Source organism: Lepidochelys kempii, chromosome 10, assembly GCF_965140285.1.
Source record: "Lepidochelys kempii isolate rLepKem1 chromosome 10, rLepKem1.hap1, whole genome shotgun sequence".
Classification (NCBI taxonomy): domain Eukaryota; kingdom Metazoa; phylum Chordata; order Testudines; family Cheloniidae; genus Lepidochelys; species Lepidochelys kempii.
The window spans coordinates 35,928,007-35,952,945 of NC_136389.1; the positions used below are offsets into that span (position 1 = coordinate 35,928,007).

The window sequence follows — 24,939 nt, forward strand, 5'->3', positions numbered from 1 at the left end:
AAGCACCACACACTAATTCTAAGGCTAATACTTTGTAACCTCTAGTTCTTGGAATCTGAATAAAAGGCAGAGATGAATTTGTGGAGAGTTTATCCCTGGTTGCTCTATAATTTGCATTGGACAGAAAATAGTTAAATATAGCCTACATTAAAGCAGAAATTTAAAACTGAGAACAAGTGACTGCTACAGTGCTGTAGCCTTTTAGATATGCAGGAGGAGCTAGTTTAGATGAAGTGTTTGTTTTTTAATAAGTACTCCTGGGGGAAAGGAGGGGAGGGAATTTTCAGCTGCTTGAATCTAGTGCATACAGTAAACATACATTTCCCGAAGGATTCTGCCGAGGCATAGTACACCTCTCAAATGCGAGCAAATATGCCTTTTGTTCATTCCATCAATTGCTTGAGCTGCACACAGATTCCTTGCTCAAGTGATTTATTCCCAATTAGTGACAATATTTTCAGAAATCTGAAGGAAAAGATCTAGGTTGTAACTCTCTGAAAATGTAAAATTGTTCCCTCCTGTACACTTACTAATATATTCTCCAGTCCATTGTTTAAATGTCTCAAGAGACTGGTCTTCCACTCCTGACCTTAAGTACAGTCTAATCAATTTCACTGTTGGATAGCTGTAAAAACTTCCTAACCTAAATTCATGTTTCTTAATTTCATCCAATTATTCCTAGTTAATTCCCATTGGATCACCTCAATTTCCTCTTTTCTCAATGTTTACATGATTCAAATAGTTGGAGTTCAATGTCAATCTCTTCTTCCTCACTCCTCCAACTCCCAAATTGACCAGGAACCAAAGTGTGTATCATTAGCTCTTCTAATCTAGTCTCATTCATCAGCCCCGTCTCCTGACTTTTGTTCTTTTCTGAATTCCCTTAAATTTGTCAGCCTTTTTGGTAATGTGGTACATAGAACTGAATGCAGTATTCCAAATGCTCTTGCTCCAGAGCCATATGTGGTAGAAGCAGGATTTGTCAAACCCTTTCATGGGCCATATAGTGTCGTCTGGTCTTATGGCTGCTTCCACTCCCATTTGCAATCAGGTGGCCTGCCACTTTTCCTGTTCACTGTCAAATCATAACATTTGTGACAACTACAAAAACTACTTACAGGGAAAAGTTACATCAAGAAAGAATATGTGTGGCTGCTTTAGTGCACTAAGTGTCCCTTCTATAATCTCCCAGGTGTGCTCTATCTGTACTGGAAACCAGGAGATTTTTTTACCATGTGGCCAGCCAGTTTCCCATGGATTACCAGTTGTCCACAGTTTAGGAAACTCTGTCTTAACTCCCTGCTTCATGACATTCCAATGGGGCCCAAAATTGCATTGGCTTCTTTTTTGCTGTCCCACATCTAACATGCTCGCTGTTGTTCTTCCTTGTTTTTTGGACTCTAGGGCTAGAAATTAGGTTTTTCTCTCCCATAGGATCTTTGAAATTGCAAGCCACGAGACATGGAAAGCATCTCTTCCAAAAATGTGACTCATCTACTTTCTGTTCATATTTCCCTAGCTGCCCTCTTGTATGTGTCCTCCCTGAGACTGACAGTATCTCCCAGTTAAGGATGTGAATTTTAGTAACATTTCAGATATTCATGAAAACTTCAGTAGAGATCTAACTCAAATCCCCGTTTGTGCCCCACTTAGCACTTCCCCCAACTTGATACATCGCTACTTTTTTACAGTTGTACTGCAAGTTTTGACTCCATAAAGAAATTTTTGTAACACTATCAAATCTATATAATGTTCCTTTTAACCTCTAATTCTGTTGTTCAGGTCCGGTGATGGTAATGGGAGAACTGTCAAGGCTTACTGATTATACACCTGTCCTTACTGATCACAATTCCATTGACTAGAAGTTCAGAGACTTTCCCATTTGTTTCATTGTATGGTGCGTACCTCAAAGAGTTTACCCTTATACAGATGTATTCTGTGAATATATTCCTTGTAGTGATGAATTCAGATAGCTTGTGGTCACTGGTAGCAATTTTCCATGCGACTCTGAATCAGTTCTTCCTTGTAAGAAAGAAATAGATCCAGGATCGCTTATCCTTTGTGATCCAGAAAATAGGGAATCCCAAAGTTCTGTGTCATTTAGCTCTTTACATGTTTGATTGTATGTTAACATGGTTGGGTATCTGAGTAGGTTTAAAACAAAACAGAGGAAATAAAACATAACTAAGGATTTCTGGACCAAACTCTCCAGTAACCATTCTTCTTCCAGTGCTAATGGTCTGTACCAAGGACCCACAGTCACTTTTATTTTCATACCTTCCTGAGAATTTCCCCATACTCTGACCTGCAGTATAGTAGCTCATTGGCATTGTAAATATTAATAACATAACTATCCTGTCTAAGCAAAGTTCAGAGAGACAAGGTGGGTGAGGTAATATCTTTTATTGGACCAACTTCTGTTGGGGAGAGCTCTTTGAGAAGTTGGTCTAATAAAAGATATTACCTCACCCACCTTCTCTCTAATAACTGACCTTGGCTCCCAGGATATTTATATTCTTCTTACCCAGTGTCTCTTCCTCCTTTTGCAGCAGAGCACTGTCACAGCATCTCTTGTTTCCTCTTGTGACTGAGACTACTAGATGGATTGTGAGGCAAGGATAATACATCCCAGTGCATCTGATTCCTTCTCCAGAGGCTCAGTGGGCTTGCCACATGTTGTTCATTAGGATTTGCCAGCTGAGAGTCCAAATCCATTCCAGTAGCTGTCTCTAGAGTCCTGGAGTCGTGCACCTTCTGCTCTAATTATGTCTGCTGTTTAAACAGCAATCTGCTAGTTCTAGAGAGCCATATGAGCGAGACTAGGTTACAGAATTCTACTTAGCTTACCTTATTTCCCATCTGCTTACTGATGCACTAAAAGGGGTCATCCTTTGCTCTTCTAAGGAGGGTAGAACAATGAAGCTTTAAAATGTTGATCCTATATAGGATAAAGTCAAATGAGCCAATTAACTTTTTTCTCCTTCTTGATTTCTAACTGAGCCAAAATGAATAATAGTTTATTTATGAAGTTGAACGATTCTTATTTTGCAGATTGTGTCTTTGTATAACATTTTGAAATCTACTGTTGAAAAGTGATATGTAAGAGCTAGGCTTTTTATTTTTAATGAATTTTAGCGGAGATGTTTTGGTTTTGGCTTTTTTGCTAATGCAAAAATTTTATTAAATTAAACTACTATGAAGACCAGATTCACCAGCCCCTGAGTGGTAAAAAGCATGTATGTGAACATATGTAACAAAGCATTTCAGATCAATGTACAATTCATGCAACAAATATACATTCCCCAGCAACAAATGACTTAAGAATTTCTGGGAAGAAAGCAAGCATATGTTAAAGCTATAAATAACCCAATACAAGGAGGGTTGGTTTGTGTCTTTGGGGTGGGGTTTTGGGGATTATTTTCTTTGGTCCAGAACATCACAATGGCTAAGAGTCTCTCCAGGCCCAGGCTTATGGATAGATAAGCTATAAAGCTTTTTCCATTTTGCTCAAAGAAATTTCAGGCTATGGCAGCATTCAAACAACTGTGCTAGAACTGTTTATTACAGTGTTTTGTAGACTACTTATAGGCAGTGTGGTCCTGTAGATAAAGCATGGAGACCACTGTTCATCGTCTAGCTAAGCGATGGCATCTTCAGTGGCGTGATGCAGTTCTTCTAGGCCACCGCGGACCCTAGTCGTCAGGCATTCATCGACACTGTGCGTCATTGCCTGTACTGCACCACAACTGCACAAAGGGCTGTCACGAAAGCCCCAGCGATACTGGTTGGCTGCACGGAGACCTTGCCTGGTCCAATACCTGCTCAACAGGGACCATTGGCGATGGGGCAGGTCAAAACCAGGCAGGCAAATTGTGGGGTTGGCGACAAGGGACTGGTTGGGGATTATGTTTACCCTGAGCTTGTCTAAGTCACTTTACCTCTGTGCATGTTTCCCCATCGGCAAAATTATATTTGCCCTCCTCTGTAAACATGCTGTGTAGATATAAGCGGGAAGTATTACCTAGGGCTATTAGCCTTTAGGGGCTGGCTTAGCACAGCCCTTGAGGGAGGGAAGAATAATCTGTTCACATTGATCCAAAAAAAGCACTATCATGGTGCTAGTAACAGTCATCTTTAAACAGGGATATAGGGTCATTCTTTTTCCATTGTGAATAGGGCTTCCAGTATGATGTTTGACACGGCTTTTGACACGGTCTCCCATAGTATTCTTGTCAGCAAGTTAAGGAAGTATGGGCTGGATGAATGCACTATAAGGTGGGTAGAAAGCTGGCTAGATTGTCGGGCTCCACGGGTAGTGATCAATGGCTCCATGTCTAGTTGGCAGCCGGTATCAAGTGGAGTGCCCCAAGGGTCGGTCCTGGGGCCGGTTTTATTCAATATCTTCATAAATGATCTGGAGGATGGTGTGGATTGCACTCAGCAAATTTGCGGATGATACTAAACTGGGAGGAGTGGTAGATACGCTGGAGGGGAGGGATAGGATACAGAAGGACCTAGACCAATTGGCAGATTGGGCCAAAAGGAATCTGATGAGGTTCAATAAGGATAAGTGCAGGGTCCTGCACTTAGGACGGAAGAACCCAATGCACAGCTACAGACTAGAGACCGAATGGCTAGGCAGCAGTTCTGCGGAAAAGGACCTAGGGGTGACAGTGGACGAGAAGCTGGATATGAGTCAGCAGTGTGCCCTTGTTGCCAAGAAGGCCAATGGCATTTTGGGATGTATAATTAGGGGCATAGCGAGCAGATCGAGGGACGTGATCGTTCCCCTCTATTCGACATTGGTGAGGCCTCATCTGGAGTACTGTGTCCAGTTTTGGGCCCCACACTACAAGAAGGATGTGGATAAATTGGAGAGAGTCCAGCGAAGGGCAACAAAAATGATTAGGGGACTGGAACACATGACTTATGAGGAGAGGCTTAGGGAGCTGGCATTGTTTAGCCTGCAGAAGAGAAGAATGAGGGGGGATTTGATAGCTGCTTTCAACTACCTGAAAGGGGGTTCCAAAGAGGATGGCTCTAGACTGTTCTCAATGGTAGCAGATGACAGAACGAGGAGTAATGGTCTCAAGTTGCAGTGGGGGAGGTTTAGATTGGATATTAGGAAAAACTTTTTCACTAAGAGGGTGGTGAAACACTGGAATGCGTTACCTAGGGAGGTGGTAGAATCTCCTTCCTTAGAGGTTTTTAAGGTCAGGCTTGACAAAGCCCTGGCTGGGATGATTTAACTGGGAATTGGTCCTGCTTTGAGCAGGGGGTTGGACTAGATGACCTTCTGGGGTCCCTTCCAACCCTGATATTCTATGATTCTATGTACAAAGGAGAAAAAGGGCATGCACTCATTTCTACTGCTCTGGCCGTAGACTTGGACAAAAACCTTTTCAGTTCTAAAAGTTTAATCTGATTTCTTTTAAAGGGAAGAGGATCCTTGCCAGGTCCCTGTCATGAGAACCAGTAAAAGGCACAACTTCAATTCAACAACAACAAAAAACGTTGGTAGTTCACCTTTTAAAGCATCCAAAGTTTTAAAAACAAAAACAAGACCTTCTGTTCTTCTGAGCAAATACTGGGCTGAGAGCAGTGAGTATTTACAGGGACCGTCAACTAAAATATTTTTTAACTGAGTAAAAGAATCTGATTTGATAGTGCACCTATTCAGTATTCTGGCTGGAGTTGGTTTTTCTTTTTTAAGGGACAGGTGTGTGTGTACATGCACACTTCCTTCCTGATCTATTTAAAGATATTTTGAACAAGGGAGAGAGGATGGGCCTGGGAGCATACACCCTCTCTGTCTCCACCACCACCATCCTGCTCTGTGCACATACATGCCTGTGGCCTGTTGGCTGCAGCAGCAAGCCAAACCAAACTCTCTTGAAGGGCCTGGTAAAAGTACATAGATGAGCTTGTCCATTAGCATGCACAGCTGTGGAGATGTAACTGGCAATCAAAACCAGAGATACTTATTAAGTGTTGCCAAATGCATGGCATTTTAAGTCTTGGAGTTAACACTGGCAGGTACACAATTTTATTTTGGAAGTGTAATTCTTCAAAAGTTGATGTCCCTTTTACCATCAAGGGTCCTGTGTTCAGTTTTGGTATGTTGGTCAGAGAATCCTGCAATGTATGACTGATCCCGCTCTCCTGAAGGTGGCTGCATTTTCCCATGAAAAATGCTGGCTTTAACTTTCCTTATAGCTAATGGCTGTTCTTATCACAGACAAACCAAAAGAAATCACATGGGTTTGGAATCCTTTAGGAGCAGGGTCTGAAAGCTTCCATAATACTGGTAATCCCTGGTCCACCTAAAAGTGCATCAGGGATTCAAAATTTACTAGTCAAAGGGGAGGAATTAGGGTTGCCAACTTTCTAATTGCACAGAACTGAACACCTTTGCCTTGCCCTGCCCTGCCCCTTCTCTGAGGCCCCTTCTCTGAGGCCCCTCCTCCCCCCCCCATTCCATCCCCACTCCCTCAGTCACTTTCACGGGGCTGGGGTGTGGGAGGGGGTGAGGGCTCCGGCTGGGGCAGAGGGGTGGGGTGAGGGAGCGGGTAGGCTCTGGGGTGGGGCCAGAAATGAGGGGTTCAGGATGCGGGAGGGGGCTCTGGCCTGGAGCCAAGGGGTTTGGACCGCAGGAGCGGGCTCAGGGCTGGGGCAGGGCATTGGTGCAGGAGGGGGTTCAGGGTGCGGGCTGCAGTCGGGCAGTGCTTACTTAGATGGCTCCCGGTCGGCGGTGCAGCAGAGCTAAGGCAGGCTTCCTGGCTCCACGTGGCTCCCAGAAGCAGCTGACGTGTCCAGCTCCTAGGCACTGGGGCAGCTAGCCAGCTCTGTGCAGTGTATGGTGTGAGCTGCCTGTGCCAGCAGGCACCACCCATGCAGCTCCTATTGGCTGCAGTTCCCGGACAATGGGAGTTGCGGAGCTGGCGCTTGGGGCAGAGCCAGTGCATAAAGCTTCCCTGATCACCTCTGCGCCTAGGGGCCACAGGGACATGCCGGCAGCTTCTGGGACCCATGTGGAGCCGGGGCAGGCAGGCAGCCTGCCTTAGCCCTGCTGTACCACCAACTGGACTTTTAACGGCCCAGTCAGCAGTGCTCACCAGAACCACCAGGGTCCCTTTTCGACCAGACATTCCGGTCGAAAACCAGATGCCTGGCAACCATAGGAGGAATGTGTCTGATATGGTGGTCTTTCACCTTCAGTTACAGCGTCTTATGCCAAATAGTTTTAGTTACTTACAAAATTTCAAGTGTCTAACGGGCTGTAGTTGACTTAGAAAGATAGCAGAAGAGCTAGCATGCACTCTGGCCTAGAGACAACAGCTCACACTGGTTTTTCAGGCTTCATCCATTGCAACATGTCCAAAATATTTCCAACAAGATATTAAGTGATCTTATCCTCAACCAATAAAAAGACATAAGCCTTACATCAGAATATATTTTTCATGGTATTGTGCACCCTGAGGGTAGGAAAAGGCTACCTAGCAGCCACAGCTATCGGACTGTTTCATAGATATTGCATATACCACAATAGTAGCAAGTATGGGGCTTGTTAGTAGATATGTTCGGCATGGAATCAAAACTAGTTCTGGCTAACCTATGAGACACCTATTTCAAAATGAGCTGTAGTGTGCTACTGATAGACTGTACGTTCAAAGGGGGGGAAACTCTGTAACCACAGTTTAACTCTCTCCGAAATCAATTTCAAACTTTCTTTAGAAGCTGACCAATTAAGATCAGCCCTCCTCTAGACCCGTTGGCATGGCTGAGCAGTAGGTTGTTGCATTGCCAAAACTTTCTGTGCGACAGTGGCATCTAGTGGCAGATGAACATGAAAATACTGTGTCCTGACTCATTTCTCAGTTGTAAAATCAATGGGACAAAAAGAAAAGCATAACCCTGCACACTTGAACTGTGGATCTGTTGTAGCAAATGTGCAGCGAATCAAGCATGACTCCACCTGGCTCACTTGTCTGGTCTAGCCTGATGCTTTCAATGGGGAGCAAACGCCTGGTAGCTGTAGTTGGACACATACTGCCGAAGGGAACACCTCTGCTCTAATAGGATTAAAACGTGTATAATCTTTTAAAAATTAAAATGGTAACTGTTGAGTTGAGTGAGCGTGATGTGCGTCTCGGTTTCAGACGGGAATGCGGTAGTACGTATGGGTACATGTATGGAACAGGGCTGCAGATTCGAAAACCTTAAAGGAGTGTTCTGCTCTGTTGTGCACTAGTGAGACTTTAGATTACTGCTGCAAGGCTGTGTCAGTACCAGTCTAGCAATTCCCCTTTCCTGCAATGGCTGACATGTGGACTCTGTCAGTTATTCAGCTGTATGACCCATCTGCTGCCTCTGGTTGATGGTTTCTCTAAAAACAAATAATAAAGTACAGATGGGTGGGGTCCTGCACCTGGCTGTGGCAGTGTTGCAAGATAGGACTTCGGGTGCCTCTGCCATGACTGTAACTCCCAGGAGCAGTAAGGGATACCCATGGATTTGATGGGGCTGCCAGTGTTCCTGCACGGTCGTATGAGCATTAGCCTCCCGCCAGCCCAGCAGGAAGCTGCAGACATATGCAGCATACTGCTCGAACAGACTGAGCTACCTACAACAAGGGCATGAAAGGCACAATCTTGCAGGCTAACGCTCTTGAAGGAATCTTATTTAGTCCTGTAGGCCAGACCTATACAGCTCTGTGCAGATGTACATGTTTTTCCAAATGACACCTCTGAAATGTTGCAATTGCATGTAACATATATATTCCTCCACCCCCACCAACAATGATCAGGTACCTTTAGATTGGTGTTGATACAGGATGCGGAAATTTTGTGACTGCCAGTCATGATTAGTGATAAGGTCAGCAAGAGCACTTGAAACTATGCAAGCTGTAGTGGTGGTTCAGTTTACTAAGACTCAAGTTACCAGTTAGTATTTAGACACCAATATATTTTAATAGAAAAGTCTAGCAGATATAGAAGTGTCTTGATTTTGACTTGGTCTAATACAAATTCCTGGCTTCTCAAACTTGCAGGGTGCTGTGATAGTGATCAATGGGTGTGGCTGGTATGCAACACTAAATGCAATTTCCCTTTCCAGCACTTAAATACCAAGGAATAAGCACCACAGAAAAATATATGGGCTGCCTTTAGGAGTTAACTAAACTGTTGTAAACAGAAATTATGGGCAGCTGCCTGAACCTTTAAGTGCAGAGTTGGAGGCAGACTTGATACTTTCCTTGCTGTGTACCATTGCATAAGACATTTAAAATTTAACTGAGCAAAGCACTAGAAATACTCTAGGGACCCTTCCTCAGTTGGCAGGAAATGGGACTCCATCACCTAAAAAGAGAGGAAACGTTCAGATGTCTGGTCTGATTCTATTTTAGTACAGTCTTAGGAGAATGCTATCACATTTTTCACCAGCCAGATCTCTGTTACACACTTAATTTTTCTATTTTACTTGTTTTAATGACTGAGACTGTCATTTGCCTAGAGTCAGGCTTAGTGGGAGCAGGTGCTCTTAGCTTCTGCTACACAGCTTTGCCAATGTACCTCTATCATGGCCCACTCTTTCTATTGTCTGCTTGAGTGAGACCCAGACTGCCAGCTGTGTCTTAGCAGTGTCTGATTTAGTCATGTGGTAAGAGGCCTGCTGGGGGGGAGGGGGGGAGGCTAAAGTGAAACCCCCAAACTCAGTCATTTGAACAAAGGCTTTGAGATGAAGGGCTACTGCTTTAACCCTCTGCCTCTATCTAGGCATCTAACACACCTATGTCTGAAGTAGGAGTGCAAGAGGCTGCTAGGTAACTTCCTGATAGAGATGTTTGCCCATTGCTTAATGCTTTTATTGTAAATGTGCTCAGGCCCAAAGACCTTCTCTTAGTCTGTTTTGATTCTTTAACGTACACAGACTGTTTTTACATAGAACTGCAGCAAGTGCTGGTGCTATGACTAACCAGCATAAATTCACAACAGGGTAATTGCTGCCTGTTCAGGATGTACTAGGAATTTTTTTTTCATGTACAGAGTAGGCGCCTAATGAAAGTGGAGGCTACATATAGCACTTTTTCTTCCTTTAATGGGCTTGTATTTTTGCTGTTTGTATTCGAGCCTGCGTATTCCACCCTCCCTGAACCAATCAAGCACTGCTAGCTTTTAAAAGAAACAATAGCCAAGTGATTAGTTTCACCCTGGCAAAGGTATTTTGGAAACACATGGCCTTTGCACCCATAAGAGTATGCTGCTATTCCCTGTAGTCAGCTTGGTTTAGCACTTTTACAAGTGTTCCATTAATGCAATTGAATGCTGGCACAGAGGGCTTTCCGTCTGAGTGCTTTCCTCACGCAAAGAGCTGTGGCGCATGAAAAACAGCAGGGCACCTCTGTATGGAGCAGAGCCTCCAGGGGCATTACAGCTGAAACAAGGCAGCATTCTTAATTAGTTCTGTCCCCCAACAGAACCCCCTCAGAGTAATGCTGTGTCTGGGGTGGTCAGTGTTCCATTAAGGGATATTTGGTAGGATGTTTTCTTACAGTGTCTGTCCTTTATGGGCGGGAGCAAGCTTTCACCAGCATTAATGCAGTGGGACTGGACTGACAGTTCTCAAGTAGCGTGTGGACTGGGACTCGAGAGATCTTTATCTATGGAAGTAAATCCAGATCAGTAGCTTGTCTCCAGGTGAAGCTAAAATATAAACTGTATGTACTGTGTGGTTAAGTTGGAATTCAAGATAATTATCTTTATGGCTTTTTATAGCCCCCCAATCAGAGCTCAAATCTAACTTTTATCAGCAGAAGTCTGATGGCGGGGGGGGGGAATGCTTTATTGACCAAACTTGTGGCTATTAATAGGTTATCAGGGAAGGACTTTTGTTCCAGGAGAGAGGAAATGCACTTGGTAACTTGACAGCTGGCTGTTTTTTAATTCCAGACTTGAGAAATCTAGCTGGGGGGGAAGAAAGGCTGAGCCCTAACATGGTAGGTTCTGTCTATGAAGATGGCACTCTGCTTGGTTAAACAGGGTTGGACTGTAGCCTAAGCTCTCTTTACAGTGCTGCCACTGGGAATGTAAACTTCACTACCCTCCAGGCTCCCTAAATCCAGAGCACTGAAGAGCAGCAAGTTGGCTCCCTCCACACCTGAAACCAGCTGGCTTTGTGGGATGCACTCTGTTCCCCACATACCTGTGGTGTGATGAACAGCATGTTGGCTAGTTTTAAAGGGGAGGGGTGTGCTCACTGGGAATGTTGTAGCCTTTTCCATTCAAATACTTTGGAAGGAGATTCAGCTTCCTCTAAAACTGAGGGACACGGCAAGCAGACTGACTCCCTGATCTTTAACAAAAATCCTTGTTTATCCAAAAGTTTTCAAACGTCTTCACATAAATGGGACTTAACTGTTAAACATGGTCTATGTCAGGAACTTTTTGGGTATTTCTATGCTGTTGAGCCTATGGCTCAATAGAATTCTGGTTCAGATTTTTAGCAACATTTATAAACTACGTCCTACTTCAGATTGATCCTTTTCCAAGCATTTCTAGAGGAAGAGTGCTCATTGCCCTACTTGACCCAAGTAGCATACGAGTCGCATGGTTCATCTTAGACTAACAACTTTCACTGCCAAGTGACTAAACTATGAAGAGTTTAAACAATGTGTTGTAGTCTAAGGGCTTGGCTACACTTGCAAGTTAGAGTGCATTAAAGGAGTGCATTTACCAAGCGCGCTAGCTCACTACCTGTCCACACTGGCCAGGCACGTAGAGCGCTCTGACTCTGCAGCTGAAGCGCTCCTGGTACTCCACCTCGGTGAGTGGAATAACATTTGGTGCGCCCCCGCTGGAGCACCGCGGCACCAGTGTGGACACCCTGGTCTGTTAGTGTGCTCTGATCGGCCCCCATAAGTGTCCCACAATGCGTGTTCTAGCCACTCTGGTCATCACTTTGAATTCTACTGCCCTGCCCTCAGGTGACCAACCGTCAGACTTGCCCTTTAAATTCTCTGGGAATTTTGAAAATTCCCTTCCTGTTTGCTCAGCCAGGCTTGGAGTGCTCTCAGCGAATCTTACCCGGTGACCATGCCTCCACTCACCAGGCGATCCCCAGTATGGAGCAATGGTGAGCTGCTGGACCTCATCAGTGTTTGGGGGGAGGAAGCTGTCCAGTCCCAGCTGCGCTCCAGCCATAGGAATTATGATACCTTCGGTCAGATATCAAGGGACAAGATGGAAAGGGGCCATGACCGGGACGCACTGCAGTGCAGGATTAAAGTGAAGGAGCTGCGGAATGCCAACCGTGAGGCAAACCGCTGCTCCGGTGCTGCCCCTTCGACCTGCCATTTCTACAAAGAGCTGGATGCGATACATGGGGGTGACCCCACCTCCACTCCGAGGACCACCATCGACACTTCAGAGTCCAGTGCAACAAGGCAGGGGGAGGAGGAGGAGCAGCAAAGCGGGAGCGAGGGTGCTGAGATGGAGGAAGACACCCCGGAATCCCTAGATGCATGCAGCCAGCAGCTGCTCTCAAGCCAGGAGGAAGGTAGCCAGTCATGGTGGCCGGTGCTTGTGGAAGGACAAACACGAGAGGAGGTTCCCGGTAAGCAGCTTTTATTTTGGGAAGGAAGTTATTCGGTGCGGGCTCTTGGGGCGAGGAGGGTTTGGGCCGCATGCATGCCTAGATGCAAAATAGGGTGTTGATGTGCTCTCTCACATCGCGGTAATCGGCCTCAGTGATCTCTTCAAAGGTCTCATCCAGAACATGGGCAATGCACTTGCGCAGGTTTCTCGGGAGAGCCACTGTGGTCCTTAGCCTTACTGGGACAACTTGTCTACACCACTGTGCCATGAGTGGTGGGGGGACAATTACTGCACACAGGCAAGCTGCATCTGGGCCAGGGCGGAAGCCACACTGCAGTAGAAGACCCTCCCTTGCTTCCCAGGTCACCCTCAGCAGCAAGATATCTTCCAGGACAAACTCCTGTGGAAAATGTGGGGACAGTGTTCAGTATAGGGGCCCCCTGCCGTTGTTGGCTCTCCCCAAGGCACAGAAACCCAGAGGACAGTACAGCCGTGAAACAATCACCAGCACCAGTCACGCTTGACCCTGTGCTTACTCACCATTTTGTGAGTTGTGTGCTCACTTTGGAACGGGCAAATTATGCTATTGTGTAGACTGTGCTTGCCCTTAAGTACAAGGAATCATTGCTCTGTCTGGTGTGAAGAATGCTGCCTCTGTTAAGTGTTGCATTTTGCCTTTACAGATGCAACCTTGAGATCTCATCCATCCATGTTATCACCGGCTGAAAGACTCGAAAGACTCAGAAAGAGGCCACGTAGAAGCAAGGAAGACATGTTGCATGGAGTAATGCAGCATTCAGGTAATGAAAATCGAAAAGTGCAGGAGTGGCGGGACAGTGAAAGGCGGATCTGCCAGCAGAATGAGGAGCACCGGCACAAAAGCGCGGTACTTCGGCAGCAAAGCATGGATCAGCTGATAAGCATAATGGAGCGCCAAGCGGACTCTATCCCAGCGCTCGGAGCCATGCAGGCTGAGCACTACCCCTCCCCCCCACCCACAGCCCTTGTCCCAAAACTCTTTCCCTTGTGCACCCATGTCGCCTCCTACCCACTTTCCCCAACATCCAGGTTCTTACTGCCACCAACTGCCTCCAACACCTGTAGCTTCACCACCCAGCCTTGAAAACTACGACCGTTACCCACTGCACTCAACCCCCATCACCATGCAGTATAACATCCTGAAGTGTAGCACTCATTGCACAGCACTCCAGACAGAAAGTCTGAGTATGAGAACAGGACATACAGAAACTTATGATTGTACCGTTACCCACTCCACCCCCTTGCCCTTTCTGTTTCCCAAGCAGTTTTTTATTTTCAATAAATGGATTTTCTTTTCAATAAATGGATTTTTTTTGGCTTTGAAAACATTCTTTATTATTACATAAAGTAAAGGATACTTTAGCCCAGGAAAGAAACAGGCATTGCAAGTCAGCATAGCAAACACAGATTCCTACTAATATTGGAACCACTGCACTTCACTCCTGTGCAGGGCACCAGACATTACTGGTGGCTTTCAGGCTCAAATTGCTCCCTCAAGGCATCCCTAATCCTTGCAGCCCCGTGCTGGGCCCCTCTAATAGCCCTGCTCTCTGGCTGTTCAAATTCAGCCTCCAGGTGTTAAACCTCAGAGTTCCATGCCTGAGTGAATTGTTTGCCCTTCCCTTCACAAATATTATGGAGGGTACAGCACGCGGATATAACCGCGGGGATGCTGTCATCGGCCAGGTCCAGCAGCCCTTAAATGGCCAAAAGCACACACTCCACAGTCATTCTGCACCGGCTCAGCCTGTTGTTGAACTGCTCCTTGCTGCTCTCAAGGCTCCTTGTGTAGGGTTTCATGAGCCACGGCATTAAAGGGTAAGCTGGGTTTCCAAGGATCACAGTGGGCATTTCGACATCCCCTATGGTCATCTTCTGGTCTGGGGAAAAAAGTCCCAGCTTGCAGCTTCTTGAACAGGCCAGTGTTACGAAAGATGCGTGCGTCATGCACCTTTCCAGGCAAGCCTGTGTTAATGTCAGTGAAACGCCCACGGTGGTCCACAAGCACTTGGAGAAATACCCCTTCTGATTAACATACTCGGAGGCTAGGTGGGCTGGTGTCAGAATTGGAATATGCGTGCCATCTATTTCCCCTCCGCAGTTAGGGAAACCCATTTGTGCAAAGCTGTCCACAATGTCATGCACGTTTCCCAGAGTCACGGTTCTTCTGAGCAGGATGTGATTAATGGCCTTGCAACATAATTCCAATGGTCGACTTTCCCACTCCAAACTGGTTAGCGACAAATCGGTAGCTGTCTGGAGTTGCCAGCTTCCAGATTGCAATAGCCACCCGTTTCTCCACCATCATGGCAGCTCTCAATCTTGTGTCCTTGCGCTGCAGGGTGTGGGCAAGCTCCTCACACAGTCCCATGAAAGTGGCTTTTCTCATCCGAAAGTTCTGCAGCCACTGCTCGTCATCCCAGACTTGCATGGCGATGTGATCCCACCATTCATTGCTTGTTTCCCAAGCCCAAAAGCAGTGTTCCACGGTGATGAGCATGTCTGTGAATGCCACAAGCAAACTCGTGTCATATGCGTTACTCGAGTTGATATCGTCGGAGCCCTCATTGTCACTTTGGATCATAAGGAATAACTCGACTGACAAATGTGACGTGTTGGCAAGACTCATCAGCATACTCCTCAGCAGTTCAGGCTCCATTCCCGCAGACTGAAAGGAAAGACAGCGCGTGCAGTACAAAAAACTTTGAAAGATGGTGCCAAATGTGGATGGAAGCACAGGGATTGCTGGGATGCGAAGCGATGCATCACGGGGCATTGGGACAGGGCCCAGAATGACCCGCCCCCTTCCCACAAGCCATAGCGCCAGAATGGGAAGAGGTGCTCTGTGGGATAGCTGCCCATAATGCACTAATTCCAATGCCGCTGCAAGTGCCACAAATGTGGCCACGTCAGTGGACTTGTTCCTGTCAGTGTGGACAGACTGCAGCGCTTTCCCTACTATGCTCTCCGAAGGCGGGTTTAACTCAAAGCGCTCTACATCTGCAAGTGTGGCCATGCCCTAAGTCTAGGTATTGTGAACACCACCTACTGGTGAGTTCTTAAAACTTAAACAAGGAGCAGGCAAGGTGAAATGGTATTGCAACCTGAGCAATGCATTAATAGCCTGGAAAAACACACTTCCACAGAAATCTGGGAAAGCGTAACTTTGAATTCAGCTCCCCATTGTAAGGAGTCTTGGAACAGAAGAGGTTCCTTTTTAAATGGATATCATTTTAAGCCTTCATCAGTTTAAGCAAATGGAAAAAAAACACAATTCCTAGTTGCATCAGCCACCACCAGTCCCTGACATTTACAAGACTTGAGATGACTCTCCTACATTGATCCTTTCTGCAGAAACAAAGCAGCCATGAGGTGCTGCAATACATTTCTGACTTCTCAGCAGATTTAGCCGTAGGAGTTTTTGGACTCGCCCCTTGTGGTTTGGAGCATGGTTCTCAAACTGATTTTGATGTAATGCTGTGCGATCCTGTAGTGTGTGTTGCAGTCTCCTTATCGTGACATGAATGTAGGTCAGGGTGGACAAACGTTTTGGCCCAAGTGCCACATTGCGATTTGCAAAACTGTATGGAGGGCCAGGTAGTGAAGGCTGTGCCCCCCCCCAAACAGCCTGGCCCCCGCCCCCTCCCATTCCCGACTCTCCCGCTCAGAACCCCCTACCCATTCAACCCCCTCTGCTCCTTGTCCCCTGACTACCCCCTCCTGGGATCCCACCCCCTATCCAACCCCCCTGCTCCCAGTCCCCTGACAGGCCCCCTGGGACTGCCACGCCTATCCAACCCTGTCTCTCTCCCTGTCCCCTGACAGCCCCCCCCCCGGGCCTCCCACGCCTATCCAACCTCCCCCCCCCCGTTCCCCATCCCCTGACCACCACCCCCTGAACCTCCTCCCCATCCAAACCTTCCTGTCCCCTGACTGCCCCCCAGGATCTCCTGCCCCTTATTCAATCTCCCCGCCCCCTTACCATGCCGCTCAGAGTGGTAGGAGCTCGCAGCCCTGTCGCCCGGCTGGAGCCAGCCATGTCACTGCGCTGCCCGGGAGGAGCAGCGGGCCAGAGCGCTGGCGGCACAGTGAGGTGAGGCTGTGGGGGAGGGGGGACAATAGGGGAGGGGCCAGGGGCTAGCCTCCCAGGCTGGGAGCTCAGGGGCCAGGCAGGATGGTCCTGCGGGCTGTAGTTTGCCCACCTCTGATGTAGGTGATAAGGGAGGCGGTAACTGTTCTTCTAATACAGTGAAATTTGAGCGAGTGCCTTTGTCACTAAGTCTGACTTTTTAGTGAGATAAGAACTCATTTTTCCTGGAAGTACATTTGCAATAGTAGTTTCTCTAAGAGTATTCAATTCTGTTGCATGTTCCAGTCTCATCTTTTTGAACATAGAATCAGTCTCCATGGTGAACCTCTCAGCATCAATTTTAGATCATAGTTACACTTAGTGAAAGTTGCGGGAGGTGATGTCCTTTCGCTGAAAGGAAGACTGTTGGTTCTCAGGCTAAATAAATTAAAAGCTCCTCTGATGTAAAGTTGCCAACGCTCCAGTTAATCAGCATAAAAGCTTGAACTTAATACTCAGCACTGTCATTCAGGGTAGTGGTACAAGTCTATAAATTCCATGTAACCAGGATCTTCAGTTTTTTCTCGAAGACTGGAAGACCTGGATACGATGAAAAGGGTTAAACATGGTTGGGGGAAGGGTAATTCTTGCATCAAAGCAAAGTGCTTTCCAGTGGAGCTACTTTAGTGATCACTCTTCTACTTCCAAGCACTCCATATGTACTTGATGCTGCTTCATTTCCGATACACTATCTTCTGCAAACCTTTGAACCATAGAACTGTCAGCAGCTGGGGAAAGTAGACTGCATGTTTGTGTCTCTAAAGACCTGCTCAGTGTTTGTTCAGCTTTTATTCGTTTCTTTGCAGGAATTGACTACAAGACCACCACTATCTTGCTGGATGGCAGAAGGGTCAAGTTGGAACTCTGGTGAGTTTACGTTTCTAAGCTATCTTGGCAGCAGGCCCAGTGTCTCCGAACATGGTGACGTCTCTGCGTGACTGAAGAGGGAATATAGATAGCTTTTGAAAGCATGCTTCAATTCACTTGTAATGCTGTAAGAAATGCTAGCCTACTGCTCATTCCCCTTTTCATTAGAATCAGAGGAGTAGCCCTGTTAGTCTGTATCCACAAAAACAAGGAGTCCGGTGGCACCTTAAAGACTAACAGATTTATGAAGAGTTTAAACAACATTTGTGTTGTAGTCTGAGTCTAAGTATTGCGAACACCTCCTAATGGTGAGTTCTTGAAACTTTTAAACAAGGAGCAGGCAAGGGGAAATGGTTTTGCAACCTGAGTCATGCATGAATAGCCTGGAAAACACTCTTCTACAGAAATCTGGGAAAGCATAACTGAATTGAGCTCCCCATTGTAAGGAGTCTTTGAACAGAAGAGGTTCTTTTTTAAATGGATATCATTTAAAGACTTCATCAGTTTAAGCAAATGAAAAAGAAACACAATTCCTAGTTGCATCAGCCACCGCCAGTCCCTGACATTTACCTCTGACATTTACAAGACTTGATATGACAAGACAGTTTACCTAAGCTGCTTTGGTGCAATTAGTGTCCCTCTTCATCATATAACTCACATTGTAGCATTAATACAGATCCTCTTTTCAGTGTGTGACTAATGAAAATTTGGGATACATAACCAAATTTTTTTGTTAGCTGGATTCCCACACTCTAAAACTATAGTCAGCCGACACCATCTGCACATCCAGTCCCAGCAACCAGACCACCATCCTCTATTCCCAGTGTGGTCTCATTTCATCCTCCTCCAGCATGTCACCCGATTCCCACACAACCTTCCCGCGCTTAAAAAAAAAAAAAAAAAAATCCTTTTTCGGCTACAATGCCTAGCTTCCCAGATCACACAGGGAAAGAAGGAAAGGAACCTAGTTGTGGGGCTCCACGTCTGTTTTCAGAGAGCTGGCCCTGGATTTTGTTGGGCCCTGGCTTCCACCCTTTAGGTTAAGAGTTGGAGTGAGGGGGAACCCTATGATGAGAAGGGAACAGACCCCAAAACTAAAAGGGCATAGACTGCATTCAGTTTCTTGAACAGGGCTTACTTCAATAACATGACTCTGTAGCAGAGAACAATGAGAATGGAGAGTGATTGGTCTAGGTATAGGAGAATGGAGAGTGATTGGTCTAGAGTGATGAGGCCTTCACATTGGTGAGGCCTCATCTGGAGTACTGTGTCCAGTTTTGGGCCCCACACTTCAAGAAGGATGTGGATAAATTGGAGAGAGTCCAGCGAAGGGCAACAAAAATGATTAGGGGACTGGAACACATGACTTATGAGGAGAGGCTGAGGGAGCTGGGATTGTTTAGCCTGCAGAAGAGAAGAATGAGGGGGGATTTGATAGCTGCTTTCAACTACCTGAAAGGGGGTTCCAAAGAGGATGGCTCTAGACTGTTCTCAATGGTAGCAGATGACAGAACGAGGAGTAATGGTCTCAAGTTGCAGTGGGGGAGGTTTAGATTGGATATTAGGAAAAACTTTTTCACTAAGAGGGTGGTGAAACACTGGAATGCGTTACCTAGGGAGGTGGTAGAATCTCCTTCCTTAGAGGTTTTTAAGGTCAGGCTTGACAAAGCCCTGGCTGGGATGATTTAACTGGGAATTGGTCCTGCTTCGAGCAGGTGGTTGGACTAGATGACCTTCTGGGGTCCCTTCCAACCCTGATATTCTATGATTCTATGATATTTGCATGAAGAGTCCTTGGTGGGCAAGTAGGAATTGCAAGACTGGATCAGACTTGTGGTCCATCTAGTCTAGTATCTTGCATCAGGGGCCTGCACCAGGTGCTTCAGAGAAACATCTAAGAACCCTGAAGCATATAGGTCTCACCCTGATCTAATAGAGATTGACTTAAGCCCTGAAGCATGAGGTTTTAATATCCTTTCCACAAATTGTGTACCATTATGAAAACACTGGATATTTGTTGTTCCTGTAAATGTTCATCTCTTTTTGAATCCTGTTAAGTTCTTGGACTCTGTGTTCTGTTGCACTGAGTTCTATAGTTCAATTACATGTGTGAAAAGATGTTTCCTTCTACTAGCTTTGAATTCCCCTTTTCATTTGATTGACTGTCCCACTGTTATGTGACAGGGAGAACAGAAGTTCCCAGTCTTCCTTTGCTGCTTATATAGATAGCAATCCCGATGTATCATGTCCCCTCTTACTCGCCATCTTTCAAAGATAGCAGTCCTAGTCTTTTCAGTAATTCTTCAGAGGAGAATTTTCCTAGGCCTTTTGTCTTTTTCATTGTCCTTATCTGAACCCCTCTAATCCTGAAATATCTTTTTGGAGATGCAGTGAGCAGTACTGCATGCACTATGCAGATGAGGCCACACCTTTTCATTTATATAACAGCATTATTATAATCTCAGTATTAATCACCATCTTATTCCTTTTGCAATCTAATATTTCGTGTGCTTTTTTTGACCACAGCTGCACATTAAGCAGAAGTCTACATTGAGCTATCACAGTGATGCCCAGGTTCCATAATGTGACATTTCAAAGCTTAATTTGAGTGCAGTGCTGTGTTGAAACTTAAAGCACATCTGAGTCTATCAGGCAGCTGATGAGTCTGAAATTGAGTCTCTGGGAAACTTGATCCAGGGTGATCAGAATTCCCATTGCTTGTTGACGTGCACCTCCCAGATCAGTATCGAATGGACACAACAGGCCCAGAAGATCTCCCAGTGCACTGTCTGGTTAGCCTGACCTCGGATTGTACTTCAGTAGACATTGCTTAGATCACTATGCTGTGCTCCAGCATAATCTCCCAGATGTCCACAAGTGCTCATTGAAATTCTGTGTTAATGTCAAGTTTTAAATAAACTTCAAGGAATGACTTATACCTACAAATAAAGAGTTGAGGTGTTTAGTGTCTGTAACGCACCCTGTCGTGCCTGTGTGCTGCAGAATACGTTGTATTGCTGTGTGCTGTTCCCAATGGTGTGTGTTGTGAAGTATCTGCACACATGGTGGATTTACACTCAAGGAGGACTGGGTGTAAAGGTCTCTCCTATAGCCAGAAAGGGTCACTGATACAGCTTCCTTTCAAAAGGGCTTCAGAATGGATGAGCTCAAGGAGGACTTTCTCATTGCCACTTCAAAAAAAAAAAAAAAAAAAAAAAAAGTTTAAATACAAATGTTAAGAGCATAGGCTAGGTCTGCACCATTGCCAAAGAAGGGATTCCTAGGCCAGTCTCACTTGGAGCTGAGCGAAATTAAAGAGAAGATGCCCTGCCCTTTTGAATAGTGACTCGGTTTGCCTCTTGGTTCGTCATGGAGAGGGCTGCAGGTTTGTTATGGATATGTTGATTTTCCTGTTTTGTCCTTGACTTGTCTTTGTCTCGGTGACTCACCCTGCAGCGACAGCTCCTGTCCTGTGGGACTGGGCCTGGCTCCAGCTTCTTACTCTGGGTATGGTGACCTGGTGTGCAGGATCACAGCACCGCTCCTGTTTGGCCCACCCATCATGACAAGGGGGCAGCCAGTCCAAAACTGAGTGGTGCTGTCACCCTGTGTGCCAGGTCACCATGCTCAGAGTGGGGAGCCGCCGCTGCAGGGTGAGTGCAGGATGGGCTTGCTCTTCAGCCCCATTGCTGTGACCCCCTCCTCATCAATCACAACATTTTCTATTAAAAATCTCAAAATCCATGATTTTTATTAAATTTACCATGACTGCTTTGTAACTTTTGATTTAAAAATGCTGTGATAAATTGGCAGCCCTAATCATGGAGTAGTGCTGAGAAGGTGCAAATAGAGTACTGCTCCACAGGAAGGATGATGACTACAGCAGGGGACTTCCTGGTATATCATAAAGGTGGTCACCTATTGGGGAGGAAAAACTTTCAAAAATCACGTAAAAGCATCTTGCAGAGCAGCACGCATTCCCTCCAGCTGCCAGGTACTATGCACATACAAAGAGATCAGGTGTGACTATCTGGGTTGGTTCATACTTAAGTCTGGAGAACCCCCTACTGACGAGAGACTCGTCTAACTCTTCTCAATTTGTTGGATTTTCTGTTTCAGGGACACATCTGGCCAGGGGAGATTCTGCACCATTTTCAGATCCTACTCCAGAGGTGCTCAGGTAAGCACTACCAGCATTGCTGCCCTGGACTAGGCCTGCTCACCATCAAAGTTCTCCAGGCGAATGGGAAACAAGTTAATGCCCAACAGCACCATCCAGCATCTCATGTTTCCCTTCTGATGTCCTGGCCCTGCCCTTCTGATCAGCATATGCACAAATGGGGAGACTTTCTCCAGGGGGTTGACTTATACTATTGCAGTGGAATACAAACAGTGCTCCACTCTACTAGATAGCACACTGTAGGTGGTCTGCGGAGGTATGGTTACTAGTATAGATCATGTGGGGCAGTCTTTGCACTGGATCTGCGTTAGGGTTAGGTTGGAGTTCAGGATTTTGGCTGAAAGCTGACTTGATAAGCCTCAAATGACAGGAAACTCACGAGACCAGCTTTATCTAGTCTGTTCCAGTTCCAGAAAATGAGCCTCTTCAGTTTATGTACTTGACCTGGGCCTTAAACCAGAAGGGCTGGTTTAGATGTGGTATCTCAGCCCTTAAAATGTGGGGGTGAAGGCTTAGAATGTTACTGCTGGGGGAAGTTTACGCACAATATTTTAAAATTCTGTATATTTTATTTGTCAGAATAACGCAATATTATAATTTCAGTTTCAATTATTTTGGTAATTGATTTCAAAATAACTGTCAACAAGTATCTCAACAGTACAGATAACAGCAAAAAAGATTCCCTCAGGAGTAGAGAGTTAATGAAACACCTACAACAATCCAGTTTCATTTGGGGTGCTGGAGGGGACTGTGTGAGGGCCCCCTAGTCCAGACACCCGCATCTCCCATCCCCCCCAGAGCCGAGCCACTGGGCATCTCCCAGCCCAAACACCCACATTCCCCCTCCCCCAAGAGCCCAGCTGCAGTGCAACCCCCAGCCCAGACACCAGTATCCCCAGAGCCTTTACTCCCCCCAACTTCTTTACTGTTCCGCCAGGGGACGTGGTGTGGTGCAGCCCTGCCTTTCCTCACCCTTTGTCACAGCTGGCTGGGTCCCTCAGGCCCTCTCCTTCCTGGGAGAATGAGGATCCAAGAACGTGCAGCCTCCAGCCCTGCCAGGCTGGGCGTTCTGCTCATTGGAAGCTGAGCTCTGCAGAGTCCAGTGGCCCCTAATGGAGGCCAGAAATTCTGCGGGGGAAACAGGGAATTCTTCAAAATTTTGCATTCCTCAGTGGCACAGAATTCCCCCAAGTGTAGAATGTGAACCTCTGCTTTGGGCCCAGCTCCAGAGTAGAGACTCAGTCTAACCCAACATCTCTCATTGACATCTAAGATCTCATGACTCAGACCCTGCCCAGTTCTCTGAATAGTTGTCCCTAGTCACCACAGCAGTATGGCATCACTAACTAAATCTCTCTGGTAGAATGATATGCTCCATGGAATAAAGTCCCCTTAAGCCAAATAAACTTAGGCTGCTCATTTCTCTGGCCCAGAGGGGCTCTGGAAAATATCCCTCTGACGCCTTTTCAAGAACCAGTTGTTGTCTAAAGGCTCACTGACTGGACCAGTACATCCAGCAATTACCTACGGCCTCAGCCTCTGAATTTCTGCCACTTCAACTTAATCTCTCACTGTTTTTGCTCTTTGGATTTCACTACCCAGAGCTGTTAAGCTACTTCTCCAGCTGGGAAGGCCATCATGCCTTCTTTCCTTAAGACTTCCTACAAATGTACTTGAGATCTAGACATGCGAGCACGAGACTGCATACCATGCGTGGTCTCCTCCAAGTGTCACATTTAGTTCTTTTATGTACAAATCTCTAGTGTTGTGGATGGTTCTGTGGGGTGTCTCTCTGGCTGCTGCTAACTCTATGGCTTTCTCAATGAGGAGCAGCAGCACTTCATGCTATGATTTGTGTGTGTGTGGAATGGGGGAGCACAGAGTTCCTGTACATGCACACCTAATATAATACAGGAACTTTAAGAGTAACTCCCCTTCCTGCCCCTGAGCAAGTTCTGCCCCAAAGTTGCATTCCAGAGGGCTCTAGAAGAACTCCACTCCTGGTAAAACATGTGTAGTCAGGACAGGTCTTTGTCCCATCCAACTTCTGATACCATGTGGTATTTTGATGATCAAATGAAATTTGACCAAAACCAATCTTTTCCTGTTCCTGAAACCTTATTAGAGTCAAATGCACAAACCAAACTCTTGACAGACAGAGATGGCTGATTACAAACTAGGATTAGAACTAGACGATGAGTCCCTCTAGATTTCCTAATCATCCTGACAGGAAACACCAACTGACAGCTCCTACCTCACTCTGGAGGATTCAAAGATACAAGCTGCTCTCCAAACTATTGCTGTTAGAAGCTTTCTAACTTACAATCAAAGTTTTTTGGAGCAGGGACATCTCTAGGTCAGTGTACAGTGTCTAGTGCAAGGGGGTCCTGATCCATGACTGGGGCCTCTAGGCACTACTACAATACAAGTACAAAAATGAAGGAGAAACAAAAGGCTAAAGAAGCAGCCTTGCAGTGTGTAGCAACCTGTTACCATGTCAGAACTGGAATGGAGTTATACCTAGGGTGACCGTATGTCCCATTTTGACCAAGACAGTCCCCTTTTTAAGCCTTGTCCCAGCCATCCTGACTTTTTTGGCAAAAGTGAGCATTTGTCCCATTTGCTCTTACTAACTGGTGATCAGCTGGCACCAGCAAACGGGACAAATGCCCACTCTTGTCAAAAAAGTAGGGTGTGGAAGAACGTGTGGGGGCGAGCAGCAGTGCCAGCCTCTGGGAGGGGAAGGCAGGGCTTGAGTGAGCGGCGATCCCAGCCCCGCATAAGGGGCAGGCAGGACTTGAGTGTGCAGCAACGCCATCCCCAGCCCCATGCAAGGGGCAGGCAGGGCTCGAGCGAACAATGATGGGGGAGGGGGCCGGGGGATACAGGGCTTGGGTGAGCAGCTCAGGCCCGTGTGGTGTCCTGTTTTTCCCTTTGGGAAATATGATCACTCTAGTTATACCACTAGAAATCAAAATAAATAATGCAAGATGGCTGCATTGGATAACCACTTAATTCCTGTAACTAGGCCTGTCCTCAGCACTGCTGTCTGTTGGAGTGACTTGTGGTGTGATAAGGTGCCACAGAGGGGCAGCCTCTTATTGAAACTGAATTGGGAGAGCTGACTTTCAGTC

General features: G+C 46.3%; 1 protein-coding gene across 1 annotated transcript in view; it reads left to right on the top strand.

The window, feature by feature from the left end:
• Positions 1–24,939, top strand: part of RAB40C (RAB40C, member RAS oncogene family) — a 65,261-nt gene that overhangs the window by 17,647 nt on the left and 22,675 nt on the right. Inside the window, exons 2-3 of the mRNA XM_073362867.2 lie at positions 17,565–17,625; positions 21,745–21,805. Coding sequence (XP_073218968.1) covers positions 17,565–17,625; positions 21,745–21,805 — 122 coding nt within the window. The remainder of the gene's footprint in view (positions 1–17,564; positions 17,626–21,744; positions 21,806–24,939) is intronic.